We start from the raw sequence: 19,784 nt of genomic DNA on the forward strand, positions 1-19,784 counted from the left end.
CAGGTACCACCTGATCTTCCTATGCCTCTGTTTACATGTATAAGGTCCTGAATTCAATCCCTGGAAGGTAGGACTCAAAACAATGGTTTCAAGTTACATGAAAGGAAATTCCGACTAAACATCAGGAAGAACTTCCTGACAGAGCTGTTCTCAGTGGAAAGGTCTTCCTTGGGAGGTGGTGGACTCTCCTTCCTTGGAAGTTTTTAAGCAGAGCTTGGATAACCACCTGCCACGGATGCTTTAGTTGAGATTTCTGCATTGCAGAGGGTTGAACTAGATGACCCTTGGAGTCCCATCCAACTATGATTCTATGTCCAGTTCAAAGAGTCAGGTTGCAGGTGATGAGGAAGACCTCCACCTCAGACTAGTCTGGAGAGCCAATATTGTTTTGAGCAGGCAGAACTGGGAGAGATGAAATAATAGTCTGGCAGGTTCCTATTTTCCCAGAAGGAAAATTCTTGTGCAGCACTAAACTGTCCTATGAAATGACTTTTCCCCTCCCCCCCTCCCCAGCCTTCCTCTGTGCAATTTTGCTCAGTGATGCGGTACTGAAGTAATAGTTAATTCATTACCGTAATTCAGAATGCTTCTACTAAAAGCAGCTTTTTCCTCCTGCTGCTATGATGATCATACCACTCACACAACTATGATCTCTATACCAGTTCCTGGCTTTCAAGATCAACCCTATGCGCTCCCTCTTCACATTTAAAGCTCTCCACCCCTGACTATATCTCTGTGTACATCTCCCTGTATCCCCCTTTGTTCTTTCCACTCCACATTAGCTCACTTCGCTTATGAAGCATACTTCCATGCTGTTACCTATGGTTGGGGTAATCCCTTTGCCTTTGTATCCAATTAAGCTTGTCCCTCCATAAAACCCACTACCCTAAGGAAAGCCTTTTCTGAATTCTGCCATCATATCTAATGTCAGAAGGAGACTGGGGCTGTCCTATGCCAGCTCCCTTAGTGCGGAAATTTGTCCCCCATAGCTAGCTATCTCTTTCCCATCCTCCTCACTTAAAAGTAATAACCAGGAAGCCTATCTCCCAGACACCTTTGGATTTTCTACTTTGGTTAAGAAAAATCAAATGCTCCTATGGCACTTTAACTGACATAATTTTATCATATTATGTTTATCATATTATGTTAAAGTAAAATATATTGCTCCGTCAAACCCCAGCACTGTCGACTAGGGGTTTGGATCGCAGCCTAAAATAGCAAGTTATCTTGTCTATGTTCTAAACCCAACTGCAGTACCTAGCATACTGTAATTAATAACTGCTAATATTTCTATTATCAGACATTCTGTTCTTTATTTGGTAGTATTCTTAGCAGTGATACATAAAAAGATTTGATGATAGAGAACAAAAACATAATTCAGTTATATTTATGGAAGAAACCTAAACTAATGAACACCTAAAATTAATTAAACAGCATGACGATTACAAATATCACAAAGATTTCAAGAAGCAGAAAACACCTTAAATGGATTACCTGAGACTTAAGATGGCATAACTCTCTTCACTGAACAGGAGCTTTCTGCTTAGGCGATTTGACTGTTGTTCAATTCTGAAAGATGCTTAGAACCACAGCATTGCTGTTTCCCCGGTGATGCCTTGAGGTCAACATTCCATTTCCATGACTCATGACAGAACTTGGAAACCTGTATAAGTAAAAAATAGTGCTACAGTAATCTTTAACTTACAAAACAGTATTTGAATTAGTATGTACGATAATGGCTGCATGGGGTTGAGCAGAGAATCAAAAATGCCCTTTAGTACTATTAGATATGTCTACCCAGGTTCCTTGTTTATCCATACAGAAATAAACTATGATACTGGCGTGAAGTTTCTCCCTTGGGCTTAGCTATATTCCAAAAGATTATTTAATACCCTCTCAATAAGATTTAATGTGCTTTGGATTTTCCACATGGTAGCTCTTTTTAAAGAATTGGCACCACTCTTCCCAATAAATGCATGCAAATTGCTTCATGGGGCTTCTATTAGCATGCTTGTTTGCATTTTCAGGGAGAAAGGCTGTACTTCAGTTGATTGTTCATTTCCACAGGTTCTGTGTTCTCAAAAACTCATATCACTGTCCCATTGGAGAGACAGAATAGCTTTTATTAGGCAGAAAAATTGTATCATGAGCGCTCTTCAAATGACCAAATGGTTTGATTTCACCCACACACACAATCCAATCATGCACAATCCAATGTCTCTCAAGGCAGACGGGTGTCAACAAAAGCAACAAAATACACCAGCAATATAATTCATAAATATTATTCAGAGTACATTAAATTGTAGTTAATGCTTATTGTACATTCATTTCTGCTTTAACTTGATTCTAATAATCAGTGTATTTTCCTGCCTCATAATATCTGAAGCATGTTAACTTGTTCCTTATGGCTATCTGCCAAATTTTCTCAGTCACTCAGAAAAAATAGATGGGATATTTTTGCTAATAATGCTCTGGCTTTCAATCATAAGTTGCTGACAGGTTCATGTTTTCTTCTTGCTTTCTTCTTCTTTTTAAATGCTTTCTTCTTCTTTTTAAATAACCCATAAGAATGACTAACTGTCATAAAAGACACTTATTCATAATCCTGAAGTTTTTTTTGTTTTTGTTTCACCAATATAGTTTCACTCTCCATCATATGTGAAAAAAGGATTGGCAACTCCGTAAATTTCCCAAGCAATTTGCACACACTTTCTGCAATACAAAATGTTGTAGATGTGATCTTTCTTTGAGATGCTCGAAGCACATCAAAACTACCTAATATACGGTAATTCCACCATTCTTCAGTAGCAAGCATATTCAAATCCCTTGGGAGAAGTAATCCAGTTTCTTAGGAATGCAGAACTGGAAGAAAATCAGGGAAATTACTCCACTTATAATTTTATTATATTACGCAAAGAGCAAAAGTAAACATACACAATTAATATCATGGCATTGGGGGCTGGTTCATAAGGGTAAATGGGTCACTGCCACCACCAACCCCAGCATCTCTCTACTTGCCTGCTTTCTTTCTTACAACCAGCCAGGTGGTAGCTCTGCCTGTCATTGGCTGTGACTTCACCTACGGTTGCCTTCTGTCTCATCATTCCCAATGGGCACCACCAGCCACTTCTGTATAATGTATAATGGCATGGTATGATTTCTTTATGTACCACATTTTGGCCCAAAGGAGCTAAGCTGCATATTAAAAAAAAAGACATGTACAGAATACAGTCAACAAAATAAAAGAAGTCACAAAATACCCACCAGTCACTAGGATATGTGTTCCTGAGCTGCATTCATCCTCTTGCCACATATACAGAATATAGATATTTTAATAAATCAATAATAAATACAGGTTTGGTTTTTCAGGCAGTGGATTATAATTATAAGCTCTTCTGAACACCACCGCAACCTTTAAAGGCCTGCGAGTGCACCCCATCTTTGATCATCAGAACAGAGCTGTAAAACTAGCATTTTATCCCAAGTCTGACAGGTTCTCTCTGCCTTTAACCAGCCCTATTAGTAGTCTCAATCCCATAGCACCTGACTCCAAGTAACAATCCCAGAGAAAACGCTGCTTCTAACCCAAACCCAGAACTCATTACTGTTGTAGTCATTTGTTCCTCGTTTGCCTAGCAGCTTGCTAAAAATGTCAAAAAGATAAACTATCAGTACCTGGTGGGAAACTTCTTGGAGGAGCTACTGTGCTTCGTTTTGGGTGAAATCAAAAGACAAAAGCCCTGGAAGATGGATTCCCCCCCCCCCTTCATTTCTCATGAAGAGCAGCAGCAGGCAGCTCCAGGAAACTTCGCACTCTTGTCACCAAGATACTTTTGTTTACTTCTGTCTCCAGGCAACTAGAATGCCAACTTTCAGACAGGGAAATGTGCGGCAAAGCTTTGGGCTGTGTGCTTTACACTGAAAGCTGGATTTAACATTTAAATCTGCTTGTTTTAATTTCTGTACTTTACCTTTTGATCTAAAGGGCTGTTGTTTACCTCTTGCAAAGTGGAAATAGCCTCCTTAGTCCAAGGCCAGAGTAATCATCAAAATAGCCACCCACCTATTACCACAGCTGGTATAAAGCGGTGATTTTTTTTTTTACAGGATTAAAGCAGGTGAATATGTAGAATTAGCCAAACTGACAGATATAATAAGACAAAAACCAAAAAGTGGAGTGAAAAGGGAATGGGAGTGCCTAAATGAATACCTTAAAAGCCAAGGTTCAAGGACAGAAATCTGGCTGAGTCTGGAATAACCTTGTGAAGTGAAAGGATAAGAAAGAGGGATTTATATCTAGATGCTAGGATAGAGATGATAAGGAAAACAGGATGATACAATGAGAGGTAAAGGAGGTGCTGTGGGATTGGTGGAAGTCAATGTTTGTTTTTCTTTTTAGTGCTTATATTAACTTGTAAGATATGGATTTGGGGTTTTTTTGTATGCTGGTTTTTGTGTTTTGTGTATTGTTAGTTTTTGATATTTTTCATGTTGTTGTGTGGAAAATACTAATAAAATTTATTATAAAAAAGCAGGTGATGTAAGTTCAGAGAAAGAAATGGCACACATTTAAAAACAAGCAAACAAACCACCTCTTTAGCACCGTTATGTTCCCTGACAGGACTCCCCAAACTTTAACAGTTGTGCAACAGGCAGAAATGCAGATTTTCCCACTTTGGATATACAGTGGTACCTTGGGCTGCATATGCTTCAGGTTACATATGCTTCAGGTTACAGACTCCGCTAACCCAGAAATAGTACCTCAGGTTAAGAACTTTGCTTCAGGATGAGAACAGAAATCGTTCTGTGGCGGCGCGGCAGCAGCAGGAGGCCCCATTAGCTAAAGTGGTGCTTCAGGTTAAGAACAGTTTCAGGTTAAGAATGGACCTCCGGAACGAAGTAAGTACTTAACCCGAGGTACCACTGTATAGTGATGGGAAAAACTACAGCAAAGGACATTTCCGCTTCAGGAAACCTGGGAGCTGTCGTTTAGCTCTAACACAGCTGCAATTTCCAGTACCCTAAACAAGCTACTGTTCCCAGGATTCTCTGGGGCAAAAAAAAGTGTTTTCAGTGTATTGTGTATGCAGTCTAGGTTTCAGACTCTTTATGTTTTTGCACCCTGCTCTTCCTTCAAGTATCTCAGAGCAGCATTTAGGCTGAAAGTAACACGGACTGCCCCAAATCTTCCATGGAGTTTTACAGGCCCCATGTGAGCCGGATGAGGATTCTCACACAGGACATTGCAGGCATGGAGACAGTGGACTCAGCTATACAGTTGCAAATAAAACATTTTGAGTGTGTTTTAAGTGCAATATACAATGTGACACTAGATGGCGCTGGTGAGCCTTATGGAAAGTTCAATGTATTTTTAAAACTGCTTTTAAAAAAGCATTTTCAGAACGTTTTTTATATGTGTGTAGATTCCATCAGTCTCCATTTTGAAGTAAGCCAGCTGAGAGCCGTCTAGCCCTCTCCTGGGCCTAAAAAGGAAAATATGGCAAATTACACTTTTTAATGTAATATGGTAACTATTGATTGTTGGGTTATTTTATGTCTAATGTATTACTTATATTTATGTATACCAATTATAAAATAAACCATTTAAAAATATGTTGGGCAGCCTCTTTCTTTCGTACTTGTCAAAAATGACAATATGAAAAATATACCATAGTATTTAAGGTCCACTTGCTAAGAGCTAGACAGATGGACTCCTGTGTACCATTGTACCCAAGGAAAGTCACTAGAGGCTTGGCTTAGGTTTGAAAGAGTCACATACTGTTCCTCTTGAGCCTTGTACTTTGAAATCTCATGTGATATATTTAGTCTAGAAATGAACAGATGGGCTGTTTGTACTTGGTACTTTAAATTCCCACAATATTAAAAATGATTGTATAGGTTTTTGACATGGTTTAAATGAATGATTTCTCATTATATAACAAGAGTGGGATTTTGCCTTTCCACTATTAAGATCTTTTAAATTTTTGGTTAAGAGTTGCTTTTCAGACCCCCCCCCAATTAACTTATATAGCCACTGCTAAACATTGTGATAATAAACAGAAATATTGTGCTCAAGTGTTGCCCTGATAACCCACCCCCTTTTTCCAGGCAAGAAGGGAAAACATCAGTTTCAACTGCATATGCCAAAATCAAATCCTGTTTTAAGTACACAGCTTTGTGGTTATGTTTGGCTTTCAGACACTTTGGAAAGATCACAAAATATGCACTGTATTGCATAGATGGGGAGCTTGTGGTCCTCCGGATGTTGCTAGATTACAACTTCCATCATCCCTGACCAATGGCCATATTGGGTGTCCTAACAACTCCCAGCATCCTTAACAAAGTAGGATTATTTGGGGGACATCATAACTGTTAAAGTGGTATAAGAATGCTTTAAATGTAATGGTGTGGATGCTGCCTGTCTCATCTGCTTTGGGGGGGGGGGCAGATCCCTTCCAGTCCTCTTCTTCAGCATTGCTACATTTTCAGAAATGTGCAGAGCATTATCAAGCAAACCAGCCAATACAAGGAAGAAAAGTGTGCAGGCAGCTGGAACAAACATTGAGAAAAGAGCTGGAAGGTATTTCATTAGTCATGCAGCCCTACTAATCTATACCTAAAGCACTTCTAAAACATACATTTCTAGCTTTTGCTCCAAGATCTCCCCATAAGGCTACAAAAAAGCACCTTTAGGGAATTTATTACGTTAATGATATTTTATGAAGAATAGGTTTAAGATCCAAGCCAATAGTTAGCAATATCCGTGCACAGAGCAATGTGTTGCAGTTCCAATAAATTAAATGTATTTCTTGGAACCACAACACGTTGCTCTGTGCATGGATATTGCTATTAGCTCATATTCCTCCTTTGAATGGAACAGAGTTCACCTTCAGGGAACGGGGATTTCCTGCCTCCCCATTCCCTTCCCCTGGAAGTCAGCTACTAATAGTTGGTGGGACCATTGGAAATAATGTGTGAAGAGTCAACAGAAATCAACTGCTGAATGGAGGAACAGCTTAGGATCTGAGCCATTCCCCTGACATCCCTTTTGCCATTGTCTTGGACAGCCAGTGTGGTGTTCTTACTATGACTGGGGAGACCCAGCTTCTAATTCCCACTCCCTCATGAAGCTCACTCATTGGCCTTGGGGAAGTCCCTATCTCCCAGCCTAATCTGTCTCAGAGACTTGATGATAAAGTATGTGTGTATACGGAAAGAAAACAATGCACAGCACCTTGAGCAAGTGGGACAAAAGGAATAAAAGCTTGCATTTCGGTTCCAATTTGGTATGTAAGTGGAATTTCTTCGGCTCCCTTTATTGCTGTTTTCATGTAGCTCACAGAAAGCAAATATGCTTATTGTACGCAGTGTATCATTCTGAACAATATATCCTCAAAAGGCTTATTGCTAACAGCAGTAATGCTGATGGAACATTACTTCCAAGCTAGGTTAATCCTAAGAAGATGAGAGCATCTTTTCCCCAATTATTGAGATTATATTCCTGTATTAGGGGAGGATATGTGTAGCAGCAAAATCACAATGGAACTCGCAACAGAATAATCCAAAAGGCTGAAAAAATAAGTGCTCTGCAGCACAATAACTCAGTTATGGAACTCCGAAGAACGCATTAGGGATAAAAATGCAATCCTGTAGTTCTGAAAGCTAATGGAATTTTAAACAAAAATGTTTTTCCATGCCCCCAAAACCTGTTAGGTATTCTTTTGAATAAGATCCCATTAGTAAATAAATTATAGATGCTTTGATGAATGTTTAATCCAATTTGCACACATACACCCCCAATGTCATAGGCTTTGTATATGTCTTCTAACCATTTGTATCATTTCTCCTACAGGTTCTGGTTCTCCTACTTTGTCCAGGGAGAAGTAAGGTCAAATCCCTCCTCAGCTGTATAGCTCACTGGGTGTCTGTGGGGCAGTCACTTTATGACGATAAAATGGGGTAAACTCTATCCATGAATGCCGCCCTGAATGCTTTGGAAGATGGGTGAGATATATTAGTAGCAGCAGTAATAATAAATAATAAGCACTTTTCTAAGGATTTTTACCTGTTGGGGAATGAAATGTGAGAATTGTGGATATTCGGCAATTTCTGTGTTAATTTTCCATGGTAGTTTCCAAAAAGTTTGGGTAAACAGATAAAACATCATATTTTAAAGCAGCATTTTCAAAGTGCTGCCCAGTTTATTTTAACATTAGCTCTACAGGACTGAGAAACAGACTGACTGCATGAGCAACCCAAGTTGTTGCCGGAGAGACTGCAATACTTCTATAGGCATCAATAAAAGTACCTTATAATCACAGGATCCTTTTGCAGTGTTGCATGGTGGTAGAACATAGCATGAGACCATGGGGTGCAGCTCTCTGTATAGTACAGCCAGTTTGGCGTGTCAATATAGTTTTGAGCAGCACCTCTAGATGACATGAAGAGCAAAGCTTCCTTTGTTCTGAACTGGAAGAAGGAACATTTGTGAACTCAGCCTACTGGGCCCTGACTGAGGTGGGGAAACACTGCATGCTGAAGTAACCCACATACTGTATCTGGAACAGGATGGACAACAATGACTGCAGAAATCAAATCTGTTTAGAGGTGCTCTAACAATTGTTTCAAGATGCTATTGTGCTTATGTCCTGCTTCCAGGCTTCTTACAGGAATCTGGTTAGCCACTGAGAGACAGGATGCTAAACTAGATGGGATTTGTTTTTTGTGTTTTTTTTGGTCTGCTTTAGAATGACTCTTCTTTTGCAGAGATTGCTTACGAAGTGAAGGATTAAAAGTCAAATTATCTGCGGCTCATCTTCTGCCAGCTACTACTAGGAAGGGGGATAAAGTCTATGGTTGAACCCTTTGTGGCCTATTACGTGTCATTCTAAACCTTCAGTGCTGGAAACTGTAGAAAATGTTTCTACATTTATCTTTCTTTTATGTGGTGTGAAGCGTTCATCCATTCTACCCCATGACAGAGCCAGTGATGGAGGAGCAGGTTTGTGGTACCAAGCACTGTGCAAAGGTAACATATGAAGTTGCCCTAATTATCCTGCATAGAAAATGAACACCAACAATCAGCAGGTGGCACAATTGCTGTCTCCTTCATTAACTCATTTCTGTCAACCTAACCAGGAGGCAAAGGATAGTGTCACATGAGGTTTAAAGTAGCTCTACTGTTCTTGGTATGTTAACACCTATTGTGGGTGTTAACATAAATTGCCTGTGAGAGACTCAAAGGCAATTTAAGTCCAATGTGTGAAAATATCCAAAGCTTTTTTTAAAGCTCTGTTTTCTTCTGCTGCTCTTGAACTAGAACATCATGCAATTCTTTCATCGCTCCTCTCTCCAACTTAAAATCAAGAGTGAAAGTCTTTTCGAAAACTGTTTTAACTGCATCAGGACTGGTTTTTTCAATATACTTCAATTTATAGTTCTAGCTTGAATCTCTATAGCGTATCTGTTACCTGAAAATCATTATATGTAAGAAATGCCTTTGCTGCTGTTGTCCAGTTCTGAACTTCTTGCCTTGCTCTTGAACTCCTGAACCATGGCTCTTGAGGCTCCTGTCTGCTTCTGCTAAGCCTAAGTAAATATCTCTTGCTCACTTACAAGTGAGAGACTCCGCTTGTGTGTTTTGGGTTGGGAGCCAGGACACTCTGAACAATTTAGCACTGTCAGCAAACATAGCCAACTCACTGCTCATCCCTAACTACTGAAAGTTGATGAACAAGTTTTAAAAGCACAGGCCCAAAAACCAATCTTGGGGGATTCCACTTCCTACATCTCTCCAGAGAACAGTCCATATATTCCTATTCCCTGCTTCCGGATACTGAACCAATTCCTGGTCCACAAGAGCACCTCTCCTTTTATTTCATGACTGCTAAGCTTGCTCAGGGAACTCGTTTCTAACTGAACTGTCCATTTATCCATTTTAATCTGTTTCACTATCTTAACTTTTGTATGTTTTAAAGTATGGTTGTGCTCTGATGAAGATAAAAACTTAGCCCTAAATTTAAAAAGAATTTCTAGCTTGCCTTAGCTAAGGTTGCCATATGTCCGGGATTTAACCAGCGAAAATAGCATCTGGGGGGAATTTTGGAAAATCAGCAAAATGTCCAGGATTTTGAAGTTGATTGCTCAACAACCTTGATTTTCATTTTTTAAAAAAAGGTTCAACAACTTTTCCATCCTGAATTTCATTTCTAGAACTATGGCAACCCCACCTTAGCAAAACAGCAGCAGTCCAGACACTTGCCTGGATACCTCCTCAGAATGCCTCACTCTGAGGCGGGACCCCTCTTGGCCCTTTCTCAGTGTGAGGTGGACAGCCTCATAGATTCCTCAAAGGCTTTATAGTGGCATCAAGGCTGCCGCAGGAGGTGAAACAACAAGCAATTTTGCCTCAAGAGGGGCAATTTCCCACTTTTGCCACCTGAGGCAAGTGTCTCAGCTTGCCTCATTATACCACCAGTCCTGTCTTTGGGCATGCTAGCTCATCATAAAAGTAGGGAAACACATTTCCCTTGTATTTTGGGTCAGTAAAGCGCTTTTCTTCTTCCCATTCCCTGCTGTCACACAAACTAGCACGTTCTGACCCTATAGCTACATGCAAAGCTAATATTGATTTCTGCCTTTTGGCTACCCAATTTGTATTATAGTTCTGCCTCCATTTTGCTATTCAACGTGGAACAGCACAAAAAGTCAGCTGGAAAGTGAGCAGCGCATTCAAAATGGGTAATAAGCTATGCCTTGCTAAACCACCTATTCTGAATCAAATCAGGAGGGAGAAGCTCTGTAGATATACCACCCCTGCTTCTCTATCCCCACTAATTGAGTTGGTGTTTCACTTTAACGGCGGGTGGGCTCTCTGAGGTGCAGTTAGCTGTCCTCTTAGTTCCTATTAATAGGGAATGCTTTCAGAGACTCGCAGCTTCAGTTGGGAAGAGCACATCAGATGAGCATACTGCTGGAGGCAGAGAATGTGAGTCAAAAGCTCCCGGAGAAGCAGCACGCGTAGCAGAAAAGTCCACAGTTCTGGGGATTTCAGTCAAATTAGTTTTACAAGAAGTCACTTGCTTGAAATTTCCGAGCCTTTCCTTTCATGCAGTAGAATCCATTTGCAAAATCCTAGTATTTCTTGCGAGCAAATAAAACCTCTCAGGCGGCCTGAGGCCCCTGTAAAAAAACAAACAAACACAGCTGGAGAGGGCTTTGCATTGCAGCGGCTCAAGGCAGTCATGCGGAACAGGTTGGAGATCCAAGACTGGGCACATTTCTGTGCAATGAAAGAGAATATGACATTTGTGCTACTATAAATAGAACATGCCTTTTTGGTCTAAATTAAAATGCTGAGCATCCATTTCTTCCCAACCTCCAGATGAAAAGGCAAACATAATCTCAGTAGAATCTGGTATCTACAAGTTGAGGATAAAAAAGTATAGTCTTTTCATTATGGCTCATTGTTCCTAAATGTGATTGCAGCAGGGGGGGGCGCTGAGGGCAGAATAGCATGATGTAACATTTGATAAGTCATTTGGGAATCATATAACCCGTTTACATCACCGGACAAGACAAAGTGGGCTTTGGATGTGACAGAGGGACTGGCCTGAAACATGAACTTGCCTCTTCTTTGTCTCTCTCTTCACTCCGTTCTCAGACCACTGGCTGCATTGACAGATGGCTGGAACTGCAGCTGCTGAACCAGCAGAAGAGCTTCCTTCATTTTCCATTGCAGGCAGCTTCTGCATAGGAAACTAGAACTCTCAGGTTGAAACAGTGATGAGGGACCGACTGCACGCTATTTCAATATTGTGATTAAAAACCGTATCTTTATATATATATATATATATATATATATATATATATATATATATATGCTTTCGTAGATTTTCACGGGTACAGGAATGCAGGTTTTGGTGTCTTCGGGTGTCTTCCCGTGTAAGAGTTGGGGTGTCTAGGCGACGTTTCGACGAGGTCTCACTCGTCATCTTCAGGCTGGTGCTTTCGGCTTCTTGTTACTGGAACAGAGCTGTTCCAGCTCTGTTCCAGTAACAAGAAGCCGAAAGCACCAGCCTGAAGATGACGAGTGAGACCTCGTCGAAACGTCACCTAGACACCCCAACTCTTACACGGGAAGACACCCGAAGACACCAAAACCTGCATATATATATATATATATATATATATATATATATATATATATATATAATGCAAAGGAGGGTGGGGGTGGGGCAATTATCAAAATTCCATCCCATTTCCCCATTGAATTGGGCTTTTAAAAATACATATAAAAATCTGCATGATTTGATCTCTGATTTCTGCAGTAAAAGTCCAATGCTCTGTCTAGGATGCCCACTTTTCTCTTGGTCAGAGTACTGAAATAAACTGTGTCTGCTATCCAATATGGTACAGGATCCAATATGGGATACAGAGGGCAGCTTTTGCTCAATTGCTTCAGCAAAGGTTGTTGAAAATTACCTGGTTCCAGTGGACCTGCTTTGGGTTGTCAAAACACCACTTGCAGAGCAATGTTTCTGAGGACTGGCCCTATCATTAGGCAGAGTGAAATGCATGTGTCGGGTCACAGAGACAGAGGGGTATTGATTCCCCTGGCCATTCCTCTCGAGCTGTTCCCATCCTCCCAACCTGGTGCCCCAGCAGTGCCGGTTCTTGCATCATGCTATCCTTTGCAGCCTGTCTGTGTTGTCTAATCACCTTCTACCAATGCATTAGTCAGTGCCATTGGGGAACACTCCCAACTAAGTAAGCAGGCAGACTGGTAAACCTGTTCAGGCACACATATGATGCATGTGCTCCGGCATGCATCATATGTGTGCGCATGTTGCTATACTCATGCGATGCATGCTGTTGCATAGGTGTGTGTGGGTAAAGCTGTGTGTGGGTAAAGAGTGCAGGAACCAGGTGGAGTGGCAAATGAATGGCAGCAAAATGTTGGTGGCCAGAGCAGCTGCGTTTGCAACATATTATTATTATTTTATATTAAATTTATATGTTGCCCTTCATCCAAAGATCTCAGAGCAGTTCATGACATAAAACATAGTGTGCCCTGACCCTCTCAGCTAGCTTACTGCCCTCAGAAGGGCATGTTCACATTACCGCTTACTCTGCATCCAGTGTGCTCCTACTGCTAGTTTTTGAAGCCACATTCACACAACTTTAGCCACAATCCATACCAGCCCTGTAGTTTATTGACAAATACTGTTGCTTGATGTGTTTTCCCTTCAAACCAGTTCTAATAGAAATGAGGATGTGGAGTAAGCGGTAATGTGAACATTTGAGACTGCCATTGCACACGCGAAGATGAGTGTCCATGTGTAGATCACAGAACCACAAATAGGATTTGGGAGGCTGCAGGGGTGGGGCAACCAAAAGGGTCATGTGGGTCAAACGAAGACATCACAAAGGCCCCTCTCTCAGGTGAACTGCACTGTGCAAATGTGGCATGAAATGCGGGGCAGGGGGAGAAGGACCTTGCTGTGATTTAAGCTGCTAATGTGAACATAAAAAGGTAAAGGGACCCCTGACCATTAGGTCCAGTTGTGGCCGACTCTGGGGTTGCAACGCTCATCTCGCTTTATTGGCCGAGGGAGCCAGCGTACAGCTTCCGGGTCATGTGGCCAGCATGACTAAGCCGCTTCTGGCGAACCAGAACCTATTTATCTACTTGCACTTTGACGTGTTTTCGAACTGCTAGGTTGGCAGGAGCAGGGACTGAGTAACGGGAGCTCACCCCGTCGCAGGGATTCGAACCTCCAACCTTCTGATCGGCAAGTCCTAGGCTCTGTGGTTTAACCCACAGCGCCAAGGTTAATCAGGCAACCTGATGTTTGTGGCTGTGTTTGTGTGTGTATATATGTATATATATGAGAGCGAGAGAGGGACAGAATATTGTCCTTCACATCCAGCAGTAAAAGAAAGTTGGGCCAGACCTGCGTACTGGTATTGTGCAGGGTTCCGGCTTGTGGGATCTACTTAAAAAAAACAAACCTACAAAAAACTAGCAAAACCCTTAGAGATCAGTCAGAGATCTAGTACCAGTAGACCCCAACCCACCTTCTCCTCCCCACCTTTCTTTTGCAGGGTACCCAGTCCAATGCCTCCAGTGGAGCCAATGAAAGTGACAGAGACAGGATAAAAATGAAATGCCTCTTCACCTGGAGGCGATATTCACGCTCCACTTTTCAGCCCCCCTTCTAACCTCTAACTTGGTTTGTAGGCTAGCATGAGTCGTGCGTGTCAGCCTTGTCTCCCGGTTATCTCATTCCATATGCATCCTTCCTCTACGGGCCAGTACAAACCAGCGTCTCTCGTTCCCCTTATCTGCACCCAGCACCTCTTGATCCCGCCCTGGAGCCTTCCTCCTCTTCTTCTTGCACCTCCGTGAAGGCTGAGCTCTGCAGACCGCCCATCTTCCATGCTGACCCATCGCCGCGATCCTCCTCCTCCCCGCCTCCTCCCCCCCCCGCACTTTTTGGCCAGCTGCCTCCAGCGAGCGCGCACGTGTCTGTCATTAATCTAATCACCCTCCCCCACCCCCGCCCCGTCAGTCAGCCGGCACGAGCCTGCGCGGTCCGTGTGACTTAGCAGCTGCGAGGAGGGCGAGGAAAGTCCGGCGCGCGAGACACAAAGTTCGGTGGAGGCGCGTTCCTTGCTCGCTTGCGACGCCTCACGCGACGACGACTGCTGCTTCCTCCTCCTCCTCTTTCGCGCCCACTCGCGGCTGCCACCCTGCGGGAGGTGCACCCAGCCTGAGCCGCAGCCTGGGCACGCCGCTGAGGTAGCTGCCTATCGCGGGGCTGAGGCGGCCAGCGCGCAGCCTCTTCCTTCGGCCGGCCTGGATTGAAGCCTCCAGGCTCCACCGGGCTCTGCTGCTGTTGCCTCCGCAGCAGTAGACGCCGGCGGTGGTGGCGTTTGTGGAGAAGCGGGAGGAGGCGGCGGCCAAGAGACGAGGAGGAGGCGGCGGCGGCGGTTATGGAGCCTGAGGCAGCAGCGGCGGACAAGCCCAGCGACCCCGAACCGGCGTCGTCCTCCTCCTTCCAGGCCCGGCTGTGGAGAAACCTGCAGCTGGGCGGCAAGAGCAAAGGCGGCAAAGCGGCAGCCGCCGAGCGCCGCAGTGCGGAGACCTCGCCGTCGCTTCCTCGCGCTCGAGCCGAGCAGCAGCAGCCGCTTGAACAGCCGGCGGCGGCCAAGGGGGATTTGCTGAGCGGCGGCGCCGTCAAGTGGAGCGGCTTCAGGCGCAGGAAGCACGTGCTGGACCGCGTCTTCTCGTCGTCCCAGCCCAACCTCTGCTGCTCCTCGGCGGAGCCCCTGGAGGCCGTGAGCAGCGAGGCCGGCTCGGCGCTGCGCCGCCTGCGGGAGCACATCCTGCACCACCACCACCAGGGCAGGGGGCAGCCGCCGTCGCCTCAGGGCCGCCGCCCCGACGACGCGCGCGCCGCCTCCTCCTCGGCGTCGTCTTCGCTCTGCCCGTCGCCGGCTGCCCCCGCCCGAGCCGACAGGGGGCGCGGCGGGGATGGCCCCCCGCAAGCCGAGAAGGGGGAGGAGCTTCCCCCGCCGTCGCCGCTGCCCCGGCCGGGGGCTCACCTGTCCCACCAGAAGAGCTCCTCCCTGCCGGGCACCGCTTGCTTGGAGCAGCTGCTGCAGGAGTCGCCCACCAGGGGCAAGGCCAGAGCCAGGGAGGGCAGCGGCAGCCCCGCGGTGAGTCCCGGGAGGGGAGGGGAGGGGGCGGTGTTTGGCTCCCCAGTGCTTGCGTGGATACTCGGGGTTTCCCCCTTCGGTTTGGGAGGCAGATGGTTTTGTTTTGGCAACTTTCCCCCGTCTCATGAGGGTCAGGAAAGGGTTAAAAGGTTCACGTGCTTCGCGTCTGAACCCGGATTTGTGTTTCACTTTAAATGTGATTGGGAAAGGACAAAGAATTCAGTTATTGCTCCATGCATGCATAGGCCGGAGTACCTGACGGGACTTCCACGACAGTACTAGATGGAGCACAGGAAACTTTGGCCTGAGTTGGCCATGGATTGGTATCCATACTCAAGGGTGTGCAGATAGTTGTATTTTTGTATTACATAACCATACAAGTTACAGATAGGTAGCCGTGTTGGTCTGCCATAGTCAAAATAAAAAAATTCCTTCCAGTAGCACCTTAAAGACCAACTAAGTTAGTTCTTGGTATGAGCTTTCGTGTGCATGCACACTTCTTCAGATACACTGAAACAGAAGTGTATCTGAAGTAGTGTGCATGCACACGAAAGCTCATACCAAGAACTAACTTAGTTGGTCTTTAAGGTGCTACTGAAAGGAATTTTTTTATTATAACCATACAAAGTAGGCAAACTAGGGGCCAGTGTGTGTGTGAATGTGGCAAGGTTTGGCAAGGACCACGAGAGTCATTTTTTTTTCTTTTTTGAGGAGAGGAGTGCATTGGTGGCTGTTGCTCCAGCCACAATTTCTCGGTGTATCAAAAAGTGTACACCCTTGGCCCAAGGACTAGATGTTAACTTGGGAACAACTCACTTGGTTATGTAGGAAGGTCCAGGCAGGTGAAAGGTGTTAACACCTGTACACATAAGAATGTGCAGTTGGCTCGTTTTCTTAAACAGCAGGTTTGAACACTGGAAACTGGTCTTGACATTGAATTAATCTACATGTGTGTTTACTGGAGTGCAGTTAGCTTGGATGTATAACGTCTGACACTAGAGAGATACAGAGTGTAAATTAGAGTTGGGAATATTTGCAGTGGTTGCAGCATTTGGATTTTCCCACCCTATATGATGTCAGAGCCTTTGTCAGCAAATAAGCGCTGAATAAGATTGATGTCTAACTCTGAATGAAGAAATGATGGCTCAGGCAGGACACATGCAGAGAACAAATGCTGCTTCTGTGTAGGTAACTTATGTCATTCACGCTTACTGTGAGATTGGTGTGAGATACTGAGTGCATATAGACTTACTCTGATATTTACAGGCAACTACATTAACAGCATGATGTGCAAAGTAATTTGTAGTGTCAGTATTTTGAGACAACCGCAAGGCTACTTGTTCCATCTACTTGTACAATCAATCCCCTTTTAGAAACAACATATATAAATATTTTGAAGATGAGATGATTTCTTTTAAAAGGAGATATTTGTACTCCATAGGTTAAATATTCCTTAGCTAAACAGAAAATGTGCACAAACCAGAAGGAGTACTACCTTCAGTACCTCAGAGACATCTGCCTCCCCCCCTCCCAATTTGGATTATACCCACTTAAATGCCAACAATATTCTTAACCTTCATAAAGCAAAAAAATGACAGTCGTATTTGGGTAATTCCCCGCCCAACTGACTTGTATGTTATTTTATTTATAAATACAAGTATTTATAAACTGTCAGGTCATGAAAAAATATTGTGGCAGTGATACATGTGCGCTTTAGGAGCAAGACCTTCTGAACTCAATAGGATTTACTTCTGAGTAGACATGCCATTAACCTGCTTCCCTGGATCACTTTTTGCTTGAAAAAGCATGAGTCAAATTTAGATGTATTCTGGGTGGGTAAAATGTCCTGAAATAAACCAATGACTGGTGTGTTAGAAGAAAGACAGATCTGTTTCTTTGGGTTGGCTTTTGTTGGAAAAATCACATGGAACATTTTTACTCCAATATGCTAACTTACATGGATTTTTTTTTAAAAGGCCACCTTATCCCCCTCCATTTTTAAGATTAATTTGGTTGCCTTGTAATGTCTTTTGCCCCATGTGATTCTTTACAGAAAGAAAACTGTCAGTAGTAAGTGGCTGAAATGTGGGGACGTTGTTTATTACTATGCAGGTGAAAATAGATTAAAAGGACCGTGATATTTTTTGCAATGAAAACTACATCCCGGAGTGGATTTCAACCCTGTGTTTCCTATAAAGAATTAATAAAAATTAACGCTGGAAATCCTGGTCTAGGACCTGATTAATTGGTCACAATGCCTTGGAAATTAAGTGTATTGTTAACCTTATGTGCACAATAACATGTACAAGTAACACTAAAATCTGTGATATTTCCTTTTTAGACTATTTGCTGTAGTTGTCACTAAATTTGTATACTATCTATCCATTCAAATTCTCTAAAAGCAAGATAAAATAAACCAGAACAGCATAAAGCTCAGCAACTCCCCTAAAAATATGTATAATAAACTATATGTTTCTGAAGTATATACTTAATCCATTAACTCTTGATGTCAACAAGATCCTCATGGTCAGTTAGAATGCTTCAAGTAGCAATTGGAGGGCTGCTGTCTGAAAGCATTATTACTCATGCTCTAATTCTTAGCACATTAACTTGGAAGTTAGCTCTGTTGATTGAAATGGAGCATGCTTCTAGGCAAGTGTGCATAAGACAAGATCCTTTACTTTGCTACATCATATTATTTATGCTGCAGAGTTGGTTTCTTTATTAACTGTACATATACATTTAACACTTCTCTTTAGATTTTAGAAATTCCACTCTAAACACAAGATTAAAGATGAAACAGTTGTAAAAAAATAGGTGGTGTTTCTATGTTTCTGTTCATTTAATTTAGTTTGTCCTGGAAGCATAATAGCAATGGGAAGGCACGTTATGGTAGGTTTGTATGATGGAAAAGCTGAAGCTCATTAGAAGGATTATGAGAGATCAATGTTCTTTTTGCAGCCTATGGGATAGTTGTCTTGGGGGGGGGGAATCCTTTGTACACCTTGCTTGACATAATTATGCCCTGATAACGGGTACAATTCTAAACAAATGGCACTAGTTGCATAATCTGTCTTTTGGAATCCACTCTTGCTGTTCTATTGAGCATAATTTATTACTACTTTTGTTTACTCTTAATGCCTATGTGGTTACAAAAATCAATTATACTAGCTCCATCTGTGCACATACTTTTTTTTTCTTGGAGAAAACTTGATAGCTGAATGCATAAAATCCTTGCTAAGCATTGTGTCTTGGAAGCTCTTTAGGGCACTGTCAAAACAATGGGAGTTGAACTTCAAGAAGCAAGATTCCGAGGTCTCTAGACTCTAAAATAGAAAAAGTGAGAGATAATCTTAGGCAACAACTTTTTATACATTTGTGTTTTTCCCTTGGCTTCAGTAGACCTTCAATTTGCCGATCGAAGGTTGGCGGTTCGAATCCCCACGACGGGGTGAGCTCCCATTGCTCGGTCCCTGCTCCTGCCAACCTAGCAGTTTGAAAGCACGTCAAAGTGCAATTAGATAAATAGGTACCGCTCCGGCGGGAAGGTAATACTTACTGGGAACCAATCTTCTGAGTTGTGGGTGCTGAACAAATTAATCTCATGTAGTGCCTTGGAAGGAATATTCCCACCCATCCCCTACGAGAGAAATCCTTTATTTACAGAGTGTGTGTGTGGCAAGGATGGGAAACTGATGACTTAGCAAGGATCTCTTAAGCCCCTACCTGACCTTCCAATCCTAAAGAGTCTTTACCACCCATGCTTAATGATGCATGCCTGGCTTTCCCCCTCAGGGACTTGTGCAAAGAAATCAAAACAGCTTCCTCTCCAATGTAAATTGCTATAGAGGCTCCAGAGTTTGCTTCTTCAGCACTCTGAGATTAAGAGTATCATGCTCCACCAACTGGGCTATTAGGGGGCAGTCTTCATTTTCTGTTGCCTGTGATTTTAAAACACACACACACACACACACACACACACACACGAGTCTCTCTATATGTATGTATTTTTGGCCTTTCAATCTTCATTCAATTTGTCGCTATTGTTAGTGTTGTCTCTT

At 43.1% G+C, this 19,784-nt stretch overlaps 2 protein-coding genes and 1 long non-coding RNA gene across 11 annotated transcripts in view; 2 read left to right on the forward strand and 1 right to left on the reverse strand.

Moving 5' to 3' along the window:
• FAM81B (family with sequence similarity 81 member B) overlaps positions 1-3,821 on the reverse strand; it is a 32,804-nt gene extending 28,983 nt beyond the window's left edge. Inside the window, exons 1-2 of one of the 3 annotated variants that reach the window (XM_083465492.1) lie at positions 3,676-3,821; positions 1,495-1,663 (exon numbers count right to left, since the gene is read on the reverse strand). The gene's annotated coding sequence lies outside the window, so the exon portion shown is untranslated. Of the gene's footprint in view, positions 1-1,494; positions 1,664-3,018; positions 3,191-3,675 lie in introns of those variants that run through there. The other 2 variants (XM_083465491.1, XM_083465493.1) reach the window with 2 other exon arrangements.
• A 2,238-nt stretch (positions 3,822-6,059) lies between these two features.
• On the forward strand, positions 6,060-9,309 carry LOC310688770. Its single transcript, XR_014517165.1, has 3 exons — positions 6,060-6,343; positions 7,853-8,004; positions 8,767-9,309. It is a non-coding gene; the product is annotated as an uncharacterized lncRNA (long non-coding RNA).
• A 4,493-nt stretch (positions 9,310-13,802) lies between these two features.
• MCTP1 (multiple C2 and transmembrane domain containing 1) overlaps positions 13,803-19,784 on the forward strand; it is a 175,046-nt gene continuing 169,064 nt past the window's right edge. For 3 of the 7 annotated variants that reach the window (XM_083465211.1, XM_083465210.1, XM_083465212.1), the window contains exon 1: positions 13,811-15,723. In XM_083465211.1, coding sequence (XP_083321337.1) covers positions 14,998-15,723 — 726 coding nt within the window. In that variant the 5' untranslated portion in view covers positions 13,811-14,997. Of the gene's footprint in view, positions 15,724-19,784 lie in introns of all 7 variants that reach the window. The other 4 variants (XM_083465213.1, XM_083465214.1, XM_083465215.1 and 1 more) reach the window with 3 other exon arrangements.

The sequence above is a fragment of the Podarcis liolepis genome (assembly GCF_965112155.1).
Source record: "Podarcis liolepis genome assembly, chromosome: 11".
Lineage (NCBI taxonomy): Eukaryota > Metazoa > Chordata > Lepidosauria > Squamata > Lacertidae > Podarcis > Podarcis liolepis.